General features: G+C 58.5%; 3 protein-coding genes across 3 annotated transcripts; 1 reads left to right on the forward strand and 2 right to left on the reverse strand.

Moving 5' to 3' along the window:
- Positions 1-348: 348 nt before the first annotated feature.
- Positions 349-2,296, reverse strand: THITE_2044375 (uncharacterized protein; the record flags this gene model as incomplete). Its single annotated transcript, XM_003651408.1, has 3 exons — positions 349-1,938; positions 2,010-2,175; positions 2,235-2,296. The coding sequence occupies 3 exons, from the start codon at positions 2,294-2,296 to the stop codon at positions 349-351; spliced, it is 1,818 nt and encodes a 605-aa protein (XP_003651456.1).
- Positions 2,297-2,691: 395 nt separating this feature from the next.
- On the reverse strand, positions 2,692-8,414 carry THITE_2153879 (uncharacterized protein). Its single transcript, XM_003651409.1, has 3 exons — positions 7,667-8,414; positions 4,416-7,576; positions 2,692-4,300 (listed from the first exon to the last, which is right to left on the reverse strand). The coding sequence occupies exons 1-3, from the start codon at positions 8,111-8,113 to the stop codon at positions 3,328-3,330; spliced, it is 4,581 nt and encodes a 1,526-aa protein (XP_003651457.1). The 5' UTR covers positions 8,114-8,414; the 3' UTR covers positions 2,692-3,327.
- Positions 8,415-10,776: 2,362 nt separating this feature from the next.
- THITE_2111791 (uncharacterized protein) lies at positions 10,777-13,258 on the forward strand. Its single transcript, XM_003651410.1, has 2 exons — positions 10,777-12,160; positions 12,215-13,258. Exons 1-2 carry the CDS (start codon positions 10,895-10,897, stop codon positions 12,839-12,841), a joined length of 1,893 nt encoding a protein of 630 aa, XP_003651458.1. The 5' UTR covers positions 10,777-10,894; the 3' UTR covers positions 12,842-13,258.

Here is a 13,258-nt window from a genome sequence, read left to right on the forward strand (position 1 = left end):
GCTCTGGGTATGCGTGGAAGGGTTTGGTTTGCAACACCGCTCGAGCATCTTGAGGGGTTTTTTTAGGGCAACGGTTTAGTGCTGAGGTATGTACTCATTTTCGACTTTCAGTAGTTAAATACACTCGTTCGTTATTTTATTAGTGACACGATCAGAATCATGCCTTATTTGGTTTCCGTAGCCACTGTTAGAGGGCATTTCTGAACTCCGACAACCACCAGTATATGAGCAAGTGGGTACCCTGGGGGTAAAAGCATTAGAATTATTACTTCTCTGCTTGCATTAGCAAGCCTCTTGGGTGCTTATTTTTTTTTTGTTTTTTTTGCTTTAGCCCGTTCCAACGCTCGCTCAGCTATTCTTCACAATCCCCAAGACGCCCCTGAGCTTCCTCGCAATGTCCATCCCATACCCAACCTCCACGACGCCCCTCGCAAATCTCCAACTGCGCTCCTGGTCTAGAACGGGGTACCGTATGGGCGGAGGGATCGCCGTCCGGACGCCCAGCCACGCGAAGCGGTCCTCGCACACCGCCTTGACATTGCACAGCCCGCGCAGCCCCTCCTCGCCGGCGAAGCGCCCGTAACCGGACCCGGACACGCCGCCGAAGGGCAGCTGCACGGCGTAGGTGGCGCCGAAGTCGTTGACGGCGACCATGCCAGCCTTGATGCCGCGGACGAGCGCGGCCAGGCGGGGGTCCGACTCGGCGCCGAACACGGAGCTGCCGAGGCCGAAGTGCGGCGCGTTCGCGACGGCCAGGACCGCGTCCGCCGACGCGTCCGGAGCGCGCATCAGCACCATGATCGGCGCGAAGCACTCCTCGCGCGCGATGGCCATGTCGGGCGTCACGTCGGCCAGCAGCGTCGGCGCGAAGTAGTGGCCCCTGGGGTGGTCCGGGTGCGTGAAGCGTGCACCGCCAACGAGCAGGCGCGCGCCCTGCTGGACGGCGTCGGCGATGAGGGCCTCGAGGCGGTCGAAGGACGCGGAGGAGATCATGGCGCCCACGTCGGCGGTGGGGCCGAGGCGGAGGGCGCGCACGCGGGGCTCGAGGAGCGAGACGAGTTGGGGGTAGATGGCCGGCGTGGCGATGATGCGCTCGATGCCGATGCAGTTTTGCCCGGAGGCTTGGAACGAGCCGCGCATGAGGATCTCGATGACGCGCGGGAGGTCGCGCTTGCTGACCGAGTCGAGCACGATGGACGCGTCTTTGCCGCCGAGCTCGGCGACGACAGGGATGAGGGCTTTGGCGGCGGAGGCGGCCACTTTGTGGCAGACGGGGCGCGAACCGATGAAGGTAATGTGGCTGATGCCGGGGTGCGAGGTGAGGTGGTTTGCCGTCTGCGGCCAGCAGACGACGGTCTGGATGAGGGCCGGGTCGTGTCCGTGAGCGACGAGGGCGCCGCGGGCGATATTGGTGAAGTAGGAGGAGCTCCAGGCGGTCTGCTCCGACACCTTGACGACAATGCCGTTGCCCGAAAAGAGGGCGCTAATGACGGGGCCGATCAGGTTGTGAAAGGGGTAGTTCCAGCTGACCAGGGCCGCCACCACGCCGAGGGGCTCGTAGTGCACCGTGTTGCGCTTGTACGCCATCAAGAGGTTCGTCGGCCGGCGCGACGGGCGCAGGGCCTTCTCGCCGTGCGCGATGGTCCATTGGAGCTTCTCCACGGTTACCAGAACCTCACCCAGTTGCGCGTCAACCATGGTCTTGCCGCTGTCGAGGCATGACACGCGGCAGATCTCCTCCTGGTTGTCCAGCACATACTGCAGCATGGAGCGGAGCACGGCGCGGCGCTGGCGGAAGGATGTGGCAGCCCATTTCGTCTGTGCAGCCTGTGCCTGCTCGACGGCTCGATCAATGGCGTTCGGGGTCGACGGGTTCACGAGGCCGAGGAACTGTCCGGTGGCTGGAGCGTAGCAATGGACAGCGGTAGAGCCTGCAACCTGATACGGACCCAAAAAGAGGATTAGCTGCGCTGTGGCAACCAGAACTCGCGTCCGTGAGCATGACGTACCTTGATGGAGGGCTCGTCGAGGATCTCGACCTGGTCGGGCATCTTGGGCGACGGGACGGTGTAGCGGATCGGCCGGTCGTCCTCGCGCAGCGCGAGATAGCAGACGACCAGGACGCCCAGGGCGGTCCAGACATACGGCCACACGTGCTCGGGGACGCCAATCAACCTGGACGCAATGCTCAGCTGGGCGACGACAACTGCCTGCGAGGCCCAATGGGTTCTTACTCGAAGCTCTGCGTGGCAACGCGGAGCTGCTCCAGCAGGCTCCACGCAGCTTCTCTTGCCATCATCGCCGCCCTCGATGCTAGGCACCCTCTCAACGCATTACTGCAGGTTTGCGACTGGCATTGGCTTGTGAATGAGCTGAGAGGCACTAGAAAAAGGTGCTAGCGAGGGGACGGACCGAGTCGTCAGTTGAATCCTCACGCCACTTTTTCGGTATGCTCCGCGTTCGCGACGTTCAATGGCCTGCAGGGGTGTGGGTGCATTTGCAGGTCTTGGCAGGGGCCATCCCCACTAATTACTGCGTAGGCAGTGTGGAGGTAGGCCCACAGCGGCCAGGGCGCCAACGCCTCGGTGCTCTCCAGGATCGCCGTAACGTTCGTTACACAGTAACTTATTGGAGAAGCCTGGTGTGAGATCCGTGACGCGCCATGCGAACGACAGTCCACCGGAGAGGACGCAGACTCTAGAACTTATTTTCTCGCATTCCAGCAGGAAGGCATATACGGAAATGACTCTTCTATTGTACAGCACAATAACGCAAGTCCAAGCCGCTTGGGGAAACCTAAGAAAAACCCCTAGTTTTGCCAATGCATCCCCATCCAAAACGCCATATGCCATGTGAACAGAAACCAGAGCTAAGAAACCAAGAAAAAAATGAGCGAAAGAGAGAGCAAAGGAGAAAAAGAGAACAGCGCTGTCGAGCAGTAACAACAACTGAACAACTGACAGCCCCTCCGCAGCCTGCTCCGCTTTCCCAGACCATAGGTAACAACTTTTTACACCGCAACCACCGCCATAGTAAAAGCCCACAACAAACGACGTAACGCTGTCTCCTCCGCCCACGGCCGTGGATGTGGGGTGGATGTGGGAGAACGCCGTCATCATACGACTTCCTTCATGCAACACATGCACGAACGCCCCAAGGGGATATCTAACAAGGTGAGCGATCAAAAGATGAGGGCAAACAAGAAGGAAAACAAAGGATCGAAGAGGCCGCCACAGCACCACACCAACCATACCGCCACAAGGGCATGAATGTACCTCTCCCCACTCAAATACTCCTCCATACACCGACTGGACAGGCGCATAATCATCATGGATCGATGCTCTTCTTCGAGAAAGCCGACAAGCCACGCTTCCTGACCGTGGTCAAGTTGAATCGGCGCTGGCCGTCGGGCAGGCCCTGGGTCGAGTGCGTCGACTCGACCCTGCTGAGCCGCGCGGCCGAAGTAAAATCGTTGCTGGCCTCGAAGCTGGGCCGGACGCGGTCCACGGAGCGCCGGATGCGGTCGTACGACGGCCGGGCGCGGTCGATCGACGGCCGCGTGACCGCCCGCTCCGGCTCCTCGCCGACGAGGTCCCCTTGCAGCTCGGCCGACGCTCGGCTCTGCATGATGTAGTTGGTCCCGTCGCTGCCGTTCTGCGTGCGCGTGTTGTGCGTCGCGACCGACGGCGGGTAGATCGGCCGCCGGTCCTCGTCAACGCTGGCGTACTGCGTATGCTTCGGTTTCCTGCTGCGCCCGGACAGCTTGCCCGACGAGGAGGACGACTTGGACGACCCGCCGTCGATACCCTCGCCTGCTGCCATCGCTGCAGCCTTCGTGGCGTCGGCGTCGGCAAAGTCGCCGCGCTTGGCCTGCTCCCTGATGATATCAACATCATAGGGAAACCGCGACTTCTGGATGACCTTGATCACCAGCCGAGGGAGCAGGCATATGGTCGGCGTCACAATCAGGCACATCCAGAAGGTAAGCTCCTGGAAGAGTTGTGCGGCCGCCTGGTAGAAACCGGCCGAGTAGGTACTAGCCGTGTACACGCCGGTCCAGAAGAAGATGAAGAGGTCGCTCAGCACAACGACGAGGATCATCACCCAATCCCATCGATACGTGTTGATTAAGATGTAGGCATTGATGGTAATCACGGCCGGGAAGGCAACGTAGCATCCCAGCCGAGTGCGCTCCGCAATAACGAGCCCGTTGCCGGTCGCGGTAGTCGTGAGCACGACGAAGATGAACGGAATGAAGAAGCTCGCGACCGACTGGTAGATGCCATCAAACATGTAGGCCCTATCACAAATGGGTCAGCAAAAAGGAACAATCGACAGCTCCCAACACAACACAAAAGAAAAGTAGAAAAAGAAAGCAAAAGGGAGCGGGAAAAAGACATAAAAAATTTACTAACCAGAACTTCGGTTGAGTCCACTCCTTCCGTTCAATGCCGCGTCGGTAGAGCTGGGGCACCGCCAACGACACCGTGTCGCTCACGTCCTGGTCCAGGACGCCCATAAGGATAACTGGGACCGACGTGAAGAAGAGGTTGAACATGGTGATGTATGTCTGGTCGAAGATGTACGAGATGTCGAAGTCGGCGAAGATCTGGTACCAGAAGATGGCCCACACCCAGATCATGTTCTTGTAGAAGAAGTTGCTGATCGACTCCGCCACGCGCCGGTAGGACCACCTGCCGTGCACCAGCACCAGCCTCTGCAAGAAGCGGAACTGCCCGATGGCGTAGTCGGATGACATGACAGCCTGCCGTCCCTCCAGACCCGCGATGCCGACGCCGACGTCTGCCTCCTGGATCATCGCCACATCGTTCGCCCCGTCTCCGATAGAGAGCGTTATGACATCTAGCCCGTTCTTTACCATCGAGACGACGGCGGCCTTCTGCGCGGGACTGACACGGCAGCAGAGGACCGATTTGCACTGCTTGCAGAGCAGCAGGAACTTCTGCTTCAACGCGTCGCTGAGCACCCACCGCAGCGTGAAGCCGTCGATCACAAGTGCATGTGTGGGGGCGGGGGGCTGATGGTCTTTCCGTGCCTTCTTCAACTCCTCATCGCTGCCCGTGATGTTGAATTTCGCCATGGCCGCGTTGAGCTGCTCCTCGGCCATCGCAATGTACTCTTCTTCCGTCGCCGTGCTGGCCTCTTCTTCATGCACTTGTAAGCGCAAGAGATCCAGATCGTTGTTGAGGAGGTTGCAGGAAAAGCCGATGTTGATTGCCGTCTCGACCTTGTCGCCCGTGAGAACCCACAGCTTGATTCCGGCATCGCCTAGCAGCGCGATCGTGTCCGGCACGCCATCCTGAAGACGGTCTTCGATAGCCGTCCCGCCAAGCAAGGTGAGATCGCGCTCAATCTTATCGGCAACCTCCTCGAGCTTCTCCTCGCGGTTCTCCAGAGCCGTGGCGGCTATGTCATGTTCCTTCCTCCACTCTCGGTACTCCTCTTCCGAAAGCTCTCTTTCTGCAATGCAGAGCGTCCGGAGACCCTCGACCGCGAACATCTCGAGGTGCTGTGCAGTCTCCCTGCGAAGCTCGGCCTGCTCGCCCTTCTTGAGACGGGAGTAGATGACGCTGTCGGCACCTTTGCAGAATAGCAGGATTCTGCCGTCGGGCATCCTGACGATTGCGCTCATTCTTTTCCTGCTGGAGTTGAACTCGATCGTGTTGAGGACCGGGAAGTGCCGGTCGGTGCCCATGACGTTCACATCGATTCCGTCGCTTGACGAGCCAAGTACAGTGAATCCCATGTCACGGGCCGTGGCCACCAGCGCTGCCTCGTCTGGCGATTGAGCCTTGAAAATCATCTTGGGAGGGTCGCCTGGCTGCTTCTCGGGAATGACAGTGTGACAGAGGGCAAGCGCCAACATGAAGTGCTCGTTGGCCTGCTGCTGCTCGGGGCCGTTCTTGCCCGCGAGATCGTCAACAAAATCAGGCGCGATGAAGGTCAAGTCCTCGTCGTGGAGATACGGGTTGTCGTGCAGTTGTCGCAGCCCACGGATCGCTCTGACCTTGGCATTGGCAATCTCGGCCCGAATGGCCGCTGCTTCTTGCTCCACGTCGATGCCCATCCTCTTGTTCATGCCTGCTTGAGCCTCCGTGTAAGCTTCGCCGTAAGGCTGGCCGTTGATGGTTGCCTTTTTGAATTCCATGACGTTCTGCGTCAGCGTTCCCGTTTTGTCCGAGAAGATGTACTCGATCTGGCCGACGTCATCCGAAATGTTCCAGGATTTGGGAATGCACGGCTGATCGATCTTGTCGTAGTACATCCCGATGTCACTGTAGATGAAGAACGCTTGCAGTGTCCTCAAGATCTCGAGCGAGATGTAGAGCGAAATCGGCACCAGGTTCTGGAAGACAATGACAGCGGCCCAGAAAGTGATGAAGCCAGTCAGGCCCGGGGACCCGTTCATGGCCCCGTGCTCGAACCAGGCCATCGATGAATCCGGCTTCCCCCAGGCCACGCCGTTGGCGATGGCCGCCATCAGACACATGGCGAAGAGAACGACGAAGTTGCATATGACATTGAAGTTCAGTTCCCTGGCGATGCGGGGTCGCTTGCTTGGCGTAATGCCGGCGTTCATCATGATCTTCGTGTCGTGGCCGGTGAAGACGACGACGCCAAGAGCCCACTCCGTGTTCCGGAGGTTGCAACCCCGCAAAAGCAAGTTGTCGATACCGATCGGCTCCGATTTCTCAATCGGCTCCGCCTTGGGATCCCAGGGCACGGTCTGCCGCCACTTGATGGCGCCGTTGTACTTGTACAGATTCGGCTGAGGGGCCTCGCTCTCGATCATGAACTGAGCCCGCTCACAGTCGCGGGCGTGCCTCAGCGTCCGGCCGCACCGCAGAGCCGACCGCACCTTCAAGTTGGTTTCTCCATCCAAGTTCTTGGTCTCGACATAGCATGCGCCGTCCGGGTCTGAGGTAGCCAGGATTACGATATCAGCGGGGAGCTCGTCGTCGTTGTATACGCGAACAAAGTCGCCCACCACCAGGTTCTTCCAAGCATCTCTTTGAAACCTCGCCTTGCCCGAGATAGGAATCTGCGGGTTGATCAGGTCGCCGCTGAAGTTCTCGAAACGGGCCATCTCGCTCTCCACTGCGGTCGAGATGTCGGGCCTGTTGGGGTTGCGCGGCAGGGGCGACGGCACCGGCGTCATCTGGATCTCTTCCTGCGCCGAGACGAAGGTGTTAGGCGACGCGACGGCCTCCCACGGCGTGGTCCTCGACTCGATTGACATGCGAGGGTCGGCCGCCATGAAGGTCTGGCGTCCGGACTTCGCATCCTTCTTCCACAGGCGTTCGATTGCATGCCATATCGCGCCGAAAAAGCGGGAATTGGCCTTTTTGAATTTCCGCCACAACGAAACATTATCCTCCCGCACGTTGACGTTCTGGCAGCCCACGAGTCGATGGACCGGCGCGTTGTTGAGCTCGTTATCGAGAACTGTCCTTCGGTAATCTTCGATGGCGTCCTTGATCGCCGTGACACAAACAATAAATATTAGGGGGGCCGAGTTGAGGCCGGGGTTGATGCCGCCAAAAATAGGGAATATCTAGGAGTTGTGGTTGGTCAATGTCTTGGCCTGTTTTGGCGAGAAAAGGGGGGAAGGGGGGGGGGGAGGGGGCGGGCCGGGCGAACTCACAACTAAGATAACGAGGAACAGAAAGAATATGTTGGCGATATTGTGGAACTGGAAAAACAGGTTTTTGGGGATGAAGGAGAGAGGGGTGTATTTGGCGGTCCGGATCTTGTTTCGCGCGTACTGTTGTTTCGGATGCCCCTCGTCATCCTGCAGCTCGCGCGGCAACGGGAGATTGAAGTAAAGTCTCCGCGACCCGGCCCCGTCGCCGTTGTCGTCCTCGGAAGTACCATCATCCTTCTTCACGCCGTCCTCGGGCTGGGACGTGTCGGTCCCCCCCGACGCCCTCTTCTTCTCGCCCGACGAGCTCTTGTTGTGTCTCCTGCCCATTAACGAGAGTCGCTTCATGGCGCTGCTTTTGACGGTCAACTTCCGGGTGGCCCACCGAGACCGCTGCATTGGCAGCTCTGCTCCGGTGGCGTCCCCGGCTTCCCCTTCTGGAGCCGCCATGGTGTTGGGATCGCGGGCAGGGCCCGATCATCCGAAGATGCCCGCCAGGCTGGCCAAGGTGGCCCCAGTCGCTGCTCCGGGCCAATACCGCCGACGTTATTGCAAGGCCGGATCGAGAGGTGCCGAATTCTCGGAGACGGAGTCGCACGGGGGTGGCGGGAACAAGCGTCGCGCCGTCGAGTCTCGCGATACTGGATCCGTCTTGCCTTCCGTAATATTTCAGCGGACAAATCGGCGGCAGGCAGCAAACGGTGCATTCAAAGAGGCGCGAGAGACTGGACCAAAACCCGGCAAGGCAAAGTGTTTCGCGATCCTTGCGAGTCTCCCGGTCGTCGCAGGTTCAGAGAGAGATTTTGATGGGCGGAGGCGCGGGACGTTGCTGGCGACGGGCTGGCCGGAACCCTCGGGGTTGTGCACGCAGCGAGAACGAAGGGACCATGCTCTGGCATGGGGCAGGCCTCGACAGTGAGCGACCCGCAACTAACTTAGTGTAGTGTACAGATGCAGGCGAGTTCGGGAACTCCTTGGCGGGACCCGCATGAACAGAAGAGAAAGGGGGAAATTTTTCGACGACGCTCTTTTGTTGCGCCGCAGTTCCTTCCGGGCGGGCGAAAAAAGGCCAGCCTGACAGAAACCGGGGTGCACCCGTGAGCATTCCCGGTCCTGAATTGGTCAGCGCCGCTTTTTACTCATTTTACCAAGTGCAACGGCTCTCGCGGCACGAAAGTGGGGGCTGATGCTTGGAAACTCGGTCTTTGCCCCAGCCGCGTGCGTACGGATCAACTCCCTCCTTGAAGTTGCCCCAATATGCTGGGCGCGACTGTGGGTAACATCGAATATTCTCTCCGTATTCTGTGTGTTCCTTGTCTTTTCACATCTAACACAGTTAGTTGTAATTGTTCCTCTTCGTGTGGTGATATTCAGCATCAAGATGCAAGTTCCGTCGCTGACGTCAAGCCCCGAAGACATGCCAAACAGGCCGTGTTACGGAGCACGTAGTGAATACCCCAAAGCTCGGGCCGTGGACACGGTAATGAATTGTACGGCGAAGCATTGGAGTTGGAGGATGCCCATCCGGTCGCTGCCTTAACAGGTGGGACCCTTGGCGGAGACGGTACTCGATGAGCGGCACCCTACCTAATTTGGGATGTTCGTGATCTCGTCACGGACCGAGTACTGCGTCAGCGCCGGGGTTTCAGAGATCTTCTGCCCCGTTTTCGGGCTTTGGCTGGAGTCCGGCAGCACCACGGCTCCACGCCAAATTACCTAATCCTTGCTCATACCAGAAACTTGGCGACTTCCAACGGTTGCTGCGCACTTCCTTCCGTACACAGTAACTTATTGATAGTAGTAGTGTAGTGTAGTATTCCGTAATACACAGTATACTGTAGAGGAGGGTAACCGCGATCGCAGGCATCATATTCCGAGCAATGTCCCGTTTCTTGCAGGTAGGAAAGAATGGCCATTTTGCCGTGCATCCGCAATTTTGGGGCCCTCCTCGAGCGCCCTGGGCTACTACCTACGGGAGGCTGCTGCTGGGAAGAAGTGTCGGGCTGGGGCCGACCACCAGGACGCTCGCACCGATTCCGAGAATGCTGCCTTCAGCAATGCGGCCGGCTTGAGGGCTTCGCGGCTGACACTCGGTGCCTTCGCCTCAGAGCACTGCCCAGAAAGCTGCGGATCAGTGGCAGTGTCACTGTTCCTGACTGCGCAACGTTCTTTGCATTCCGTACAAGCAGCTGACTGGGATCGTCCTGGTGTATTCCGTACAAGTCGGTAGTGGAAGGACGTCTAGTCACGAGGAGGATCGGCAACGTGAAACTCTCTCCCGGTACGGCAAAGTTGAGGCGAAGTGTCTCTACACAAGGATCACTGCGCCGCTGTCCCTCCCCGCCACCAATCCAGAAGCTGGGTTGGGAGGCAGTGTCCGGTTTCAGCCCCACCCAGAAGAGAATGGATGCTCGCTATGCTCGTGTGAGCGAGACCCGGCCAATGAAGTCATAGGTACCCGCGGCTCAGCTAGTGTTCGGATTAGAGGATGATATTCCCTCCTTATCCAAGATGCGAGAGAGCATGTAAGGGAGCGGCGTACGGAGTCTTGTAGTGTGGTATTCCAAACATAGGGATGTATCCCGTACGCACCTACACACCTACATGCCGTACGACGGAAGTCGCTTGACAGCTGACAAGGCGTACCTCAAAGGATCCTCAAGCCTTCGGGGAGGCCGTCACCCACCCTTGTTTTCTTGTCACAAAGCGCACAGGTTCGACGGATTATCAGCTGAAGACCAAGACGCTGACACCGACGCCGTCAGGAAAATTCACCAAAGATGACTGTACTGTACAGTACAAAGAAATCGCCGTTGTATTCCCAGTTCCTCCACGTGTTGAGGTGTACCGGGGCTTTCTGGAAAATGAACCAGGTGATTATTGTTCAAAAATAACTTTTGTCGACAGGACCTTGAGCCACCCGACATCGTAATTGCGATAATACGCAGCTTGTTGTACAGTGCCGTTAGCTGCTTGATGCGGTAAGTCAACTTGGGTAGGTTGACGAGATCGATGCCGTGAACAAACTCGGTGCCTACCCAAGTCAGCAATACCGTAGGTACCGTACTTCTGTATTTCATACCGTTAGCGCTGGCACGCTTCCCCATGCTTCCCCCACCCCCGACGCGCTCGCCATTGACGACGCGTCAAGGCGCCAAGACGCCATTGCCCAGCAACGTCTTCCCATCACCCGCGAGGAAAGGAATCGTTGAGTTGAACTCAGGATTCGAGATGTCTAAAAACGGTGACATCACCAGATTCTTCAAGCCGGTCCCTGTAGCAAAATCGTCGTCGAGCCCGCAGCAGCTACAAGCTTCAAGACGGCCAGCTTCGCCAGCCAAGAATGTGAACTCGACCCCAACCCCGCCCCCGCGACCGCCTTCACCACTGCCTGCCCTCCTGTTTTCGTCATCCCCACCCGCTCCCGCCTCAACCGCCAGGGACCGCAACACGGAGATCCCGGGTTCGGACGACGAGGATGACGACAACCTCAGCTCGGACGATGACTTCCCCTCGCTCTTTCCGGCCCAGCCCGCAAGAAAAGAGGCGAGTCTCTACGCCACACCCCAGGCAAAGCGCAGGGCGCTCGAGTTCCACGCCTCGCCCTTGACCATCAACACCCGGCACAAATTCGACCTCCAGGCGCTCCTCAAGCATGCCGAGGCCGACAACGCCATTGCGGAGCGCGAGCAGCGCACAGCTGCCCTTCTGGCCCAGGGCTCCCCGACAGCGCTCGGCGCTCGAATCGCAGACGGTGCGCCTGCCAGCCTGCACGACACCATGCTGGACGTGCTCTCTGATCCCGAGGACAGCCAGGACGAGGGACACCGCAGGAGGTTGTTGCGCGCTGTGAAACGAACAGAGGCAGCTGTCCACCGGAAGGAATGGTACTTCTTTGACCGCCAGGGTCAGACCAACAGCACCGCGATCGAAGTACGGCCAGCCTTTCCCAGGGCCAAGGCCACGGGGGTTTGGGCCCTTCTTGCGTCCGAGAGGCACAGATCCGAGGTCTTCGAAGACGGGCTCCCCTTCCATGTCCAAACCAAAATGCAAAGCTTGCCGGACGCGATCTTCCAGTGGGTGTTGAGCGAGGCAACCCGGGAGCGGTCCACAAAACTTCGAGATGAATATGTGCGCCTCCTCGGCGTCTGCCCAGACCAAATTGGGCGCCTTATAGACGAGAACCGCATCGTGGAGCTTTTCCAAGACCTCGGTGCGTCCGCACGCGCCCTTGCCCCGGCGTCCCAGCCGAGCGGCGCCTCAGAGGAAGGTGCCCCATACCCAGAGCTTGACCGGATCCGGCTCCAAGCCGTTCTTCGCGTCCTGGCTGAGACAGCGCACGCTTTGAGGTTCCAGGCACTTACACGAACCATGGCGATCCTTCTCCGGCTCGGCATCGACAACATCGTACGTGAGGACTACGCGGTCATGACTGACTATCAAGACGCACTACTTCAAACTGCACTAGCCGTGCCCCCGAGATCGTGGAACAACTTTGTGAGCAGCGCTCCCGTCCCAGCGCCAGAATCTCTCTAATCCCCTTGTCTTCAGTGCGAGATCGTGAGCGACTCCCTCTATCACCACACTCGAGAAGCCGTTCTGCGCTGGAATGCAGTCTCGGCCATTCCGTTGCTCCATCCGAGGTTGATTGAGCTGCGGCGGAGACTAGCACTGGTCTTCGTCTTTGACGACCCCCGCCGCGCCTCCTCGCCACCCGAAGACACGTTCAGCTTGCGGTCTGTTATCGACCGGCTGGACCAGGCCGACGAGTTCGTCGTCGACCGTAAAAACACGGATTACTTTGAACTGCTGGCGCTCTCTGAGATGCTGAGCGTGGCCGTAGGCGACGGAGCACCTCCCGCCGGCAATGCCAGCCCAGAGGTGATTAAACAGTACAATGCTGAAGTCGATGAGTTGGCGCACAGGATCAAGTTCATGTGGTCCAACATCCACGAGCAGGGCGCTGCCTACATGTCCAGGCTGGAAGCGCGCGTCCAATTGCGGGACTTCGAGCGCAAGCTGCTGCACGTTGTGCGAACTCGGCCGCCGCCCAAGGAGGACATATTTGGACTCAATGCCAGAGAAGACGAGGCTGAGCGGCCCAAGCAGCAGCAGTTTATGAAGCGTTTCCTTTCCAAGAATCAGCCGCCTCCGGTGACACCTTCGAGAGGTGGCTGACGGCACTCGAAGCATGAGCATTCTGTATGACTTGCTCTGAATGCATCTTGTGCTGGAATCATATCACCCATGCTGGTATAATACAAACCCTAAAGCTGACACCGTGTCTGCGCTTAGCTCGGCTCGTCTTCGCACTGATGGTTCATTCCCAAGCATGTTCTCTGTCATGCAAGGTTCCCTACCTATTCTATCCATGATGACCCGTGGCGTCCAATACAAAGTAAATAAGAAGAAAAAAAATTGTAATCAGGTCACAGGTCTTAGTCGTAGAACTTGCGGTTAGGGTTCTTGCCGAACAAGGCCTCGCGCACGGCCGGCAGGGCGCTCTCCTTGAGCAAACCCAACCTAGCCTCAAAGGTGTTGTCGATATCAATCTTGCCGTTGCCGCCCACAATCACCACGCCGCCGGCGCTGTTT

Source organism: Thermothielavioides terrestris, chromosome 2 (genome assembly GCF_000226115.1).
Source record: "Thermothielavioides terrestris NRRL 8126 chromosome 2, complete sequence".
NCBI classification, from domain to species: Eukaryota; Fungi; Ascomycota; class Sordariomycetes; order Sordariales; family Chaetomiaceae; genus Thermothielavioides; species Thermothielavioides terrestris.

What these genes read in the sequence shown, in the direction of transcription:
- THITE_2153879 (XM_003651409.1), bottom strand. Translation starts at nt 8,113, where the DNA reads ATGGCGGCTCCAGAAGGGGAAGCCGGGGACGCCACCGGAGCAGAGCTG. An exon ending in TGTTCCTCGTTATCTTAGTT is followed by an intron (nt 7,577 to 7,666) that starts GTGAGTTCGCCC and finishes CACAACTCCTAG; the next exon opens with ATATTCCCTATTTTTGGCGG. An exon ending in TGGACTCAACCGAAGTTCTG is followed by an intron (nt 4,301 to 4,415) that starts GTTAGTAAATTT and finishes CATTTGTGATAG; the next exon opens with GGCCTACATGTTTGATGGCA.
- THITE_2111791 (XM_003651410.1), top strand. Translation starts at nt 10,895, where the DNA reads ATGTCTAAAAACGGTGACATCACCAGATTCTTCAAGCCGGTCCCTGTA. An exon ending in CGAGATCGTGGAACAACTTT is followed by an intron (nt 12,161 to 12,214) that starts GTGAGCAGCGCT and finishes CCTTGTCTTCAG; the next exon opens with TGCGAGATCGTGAGCGACTC.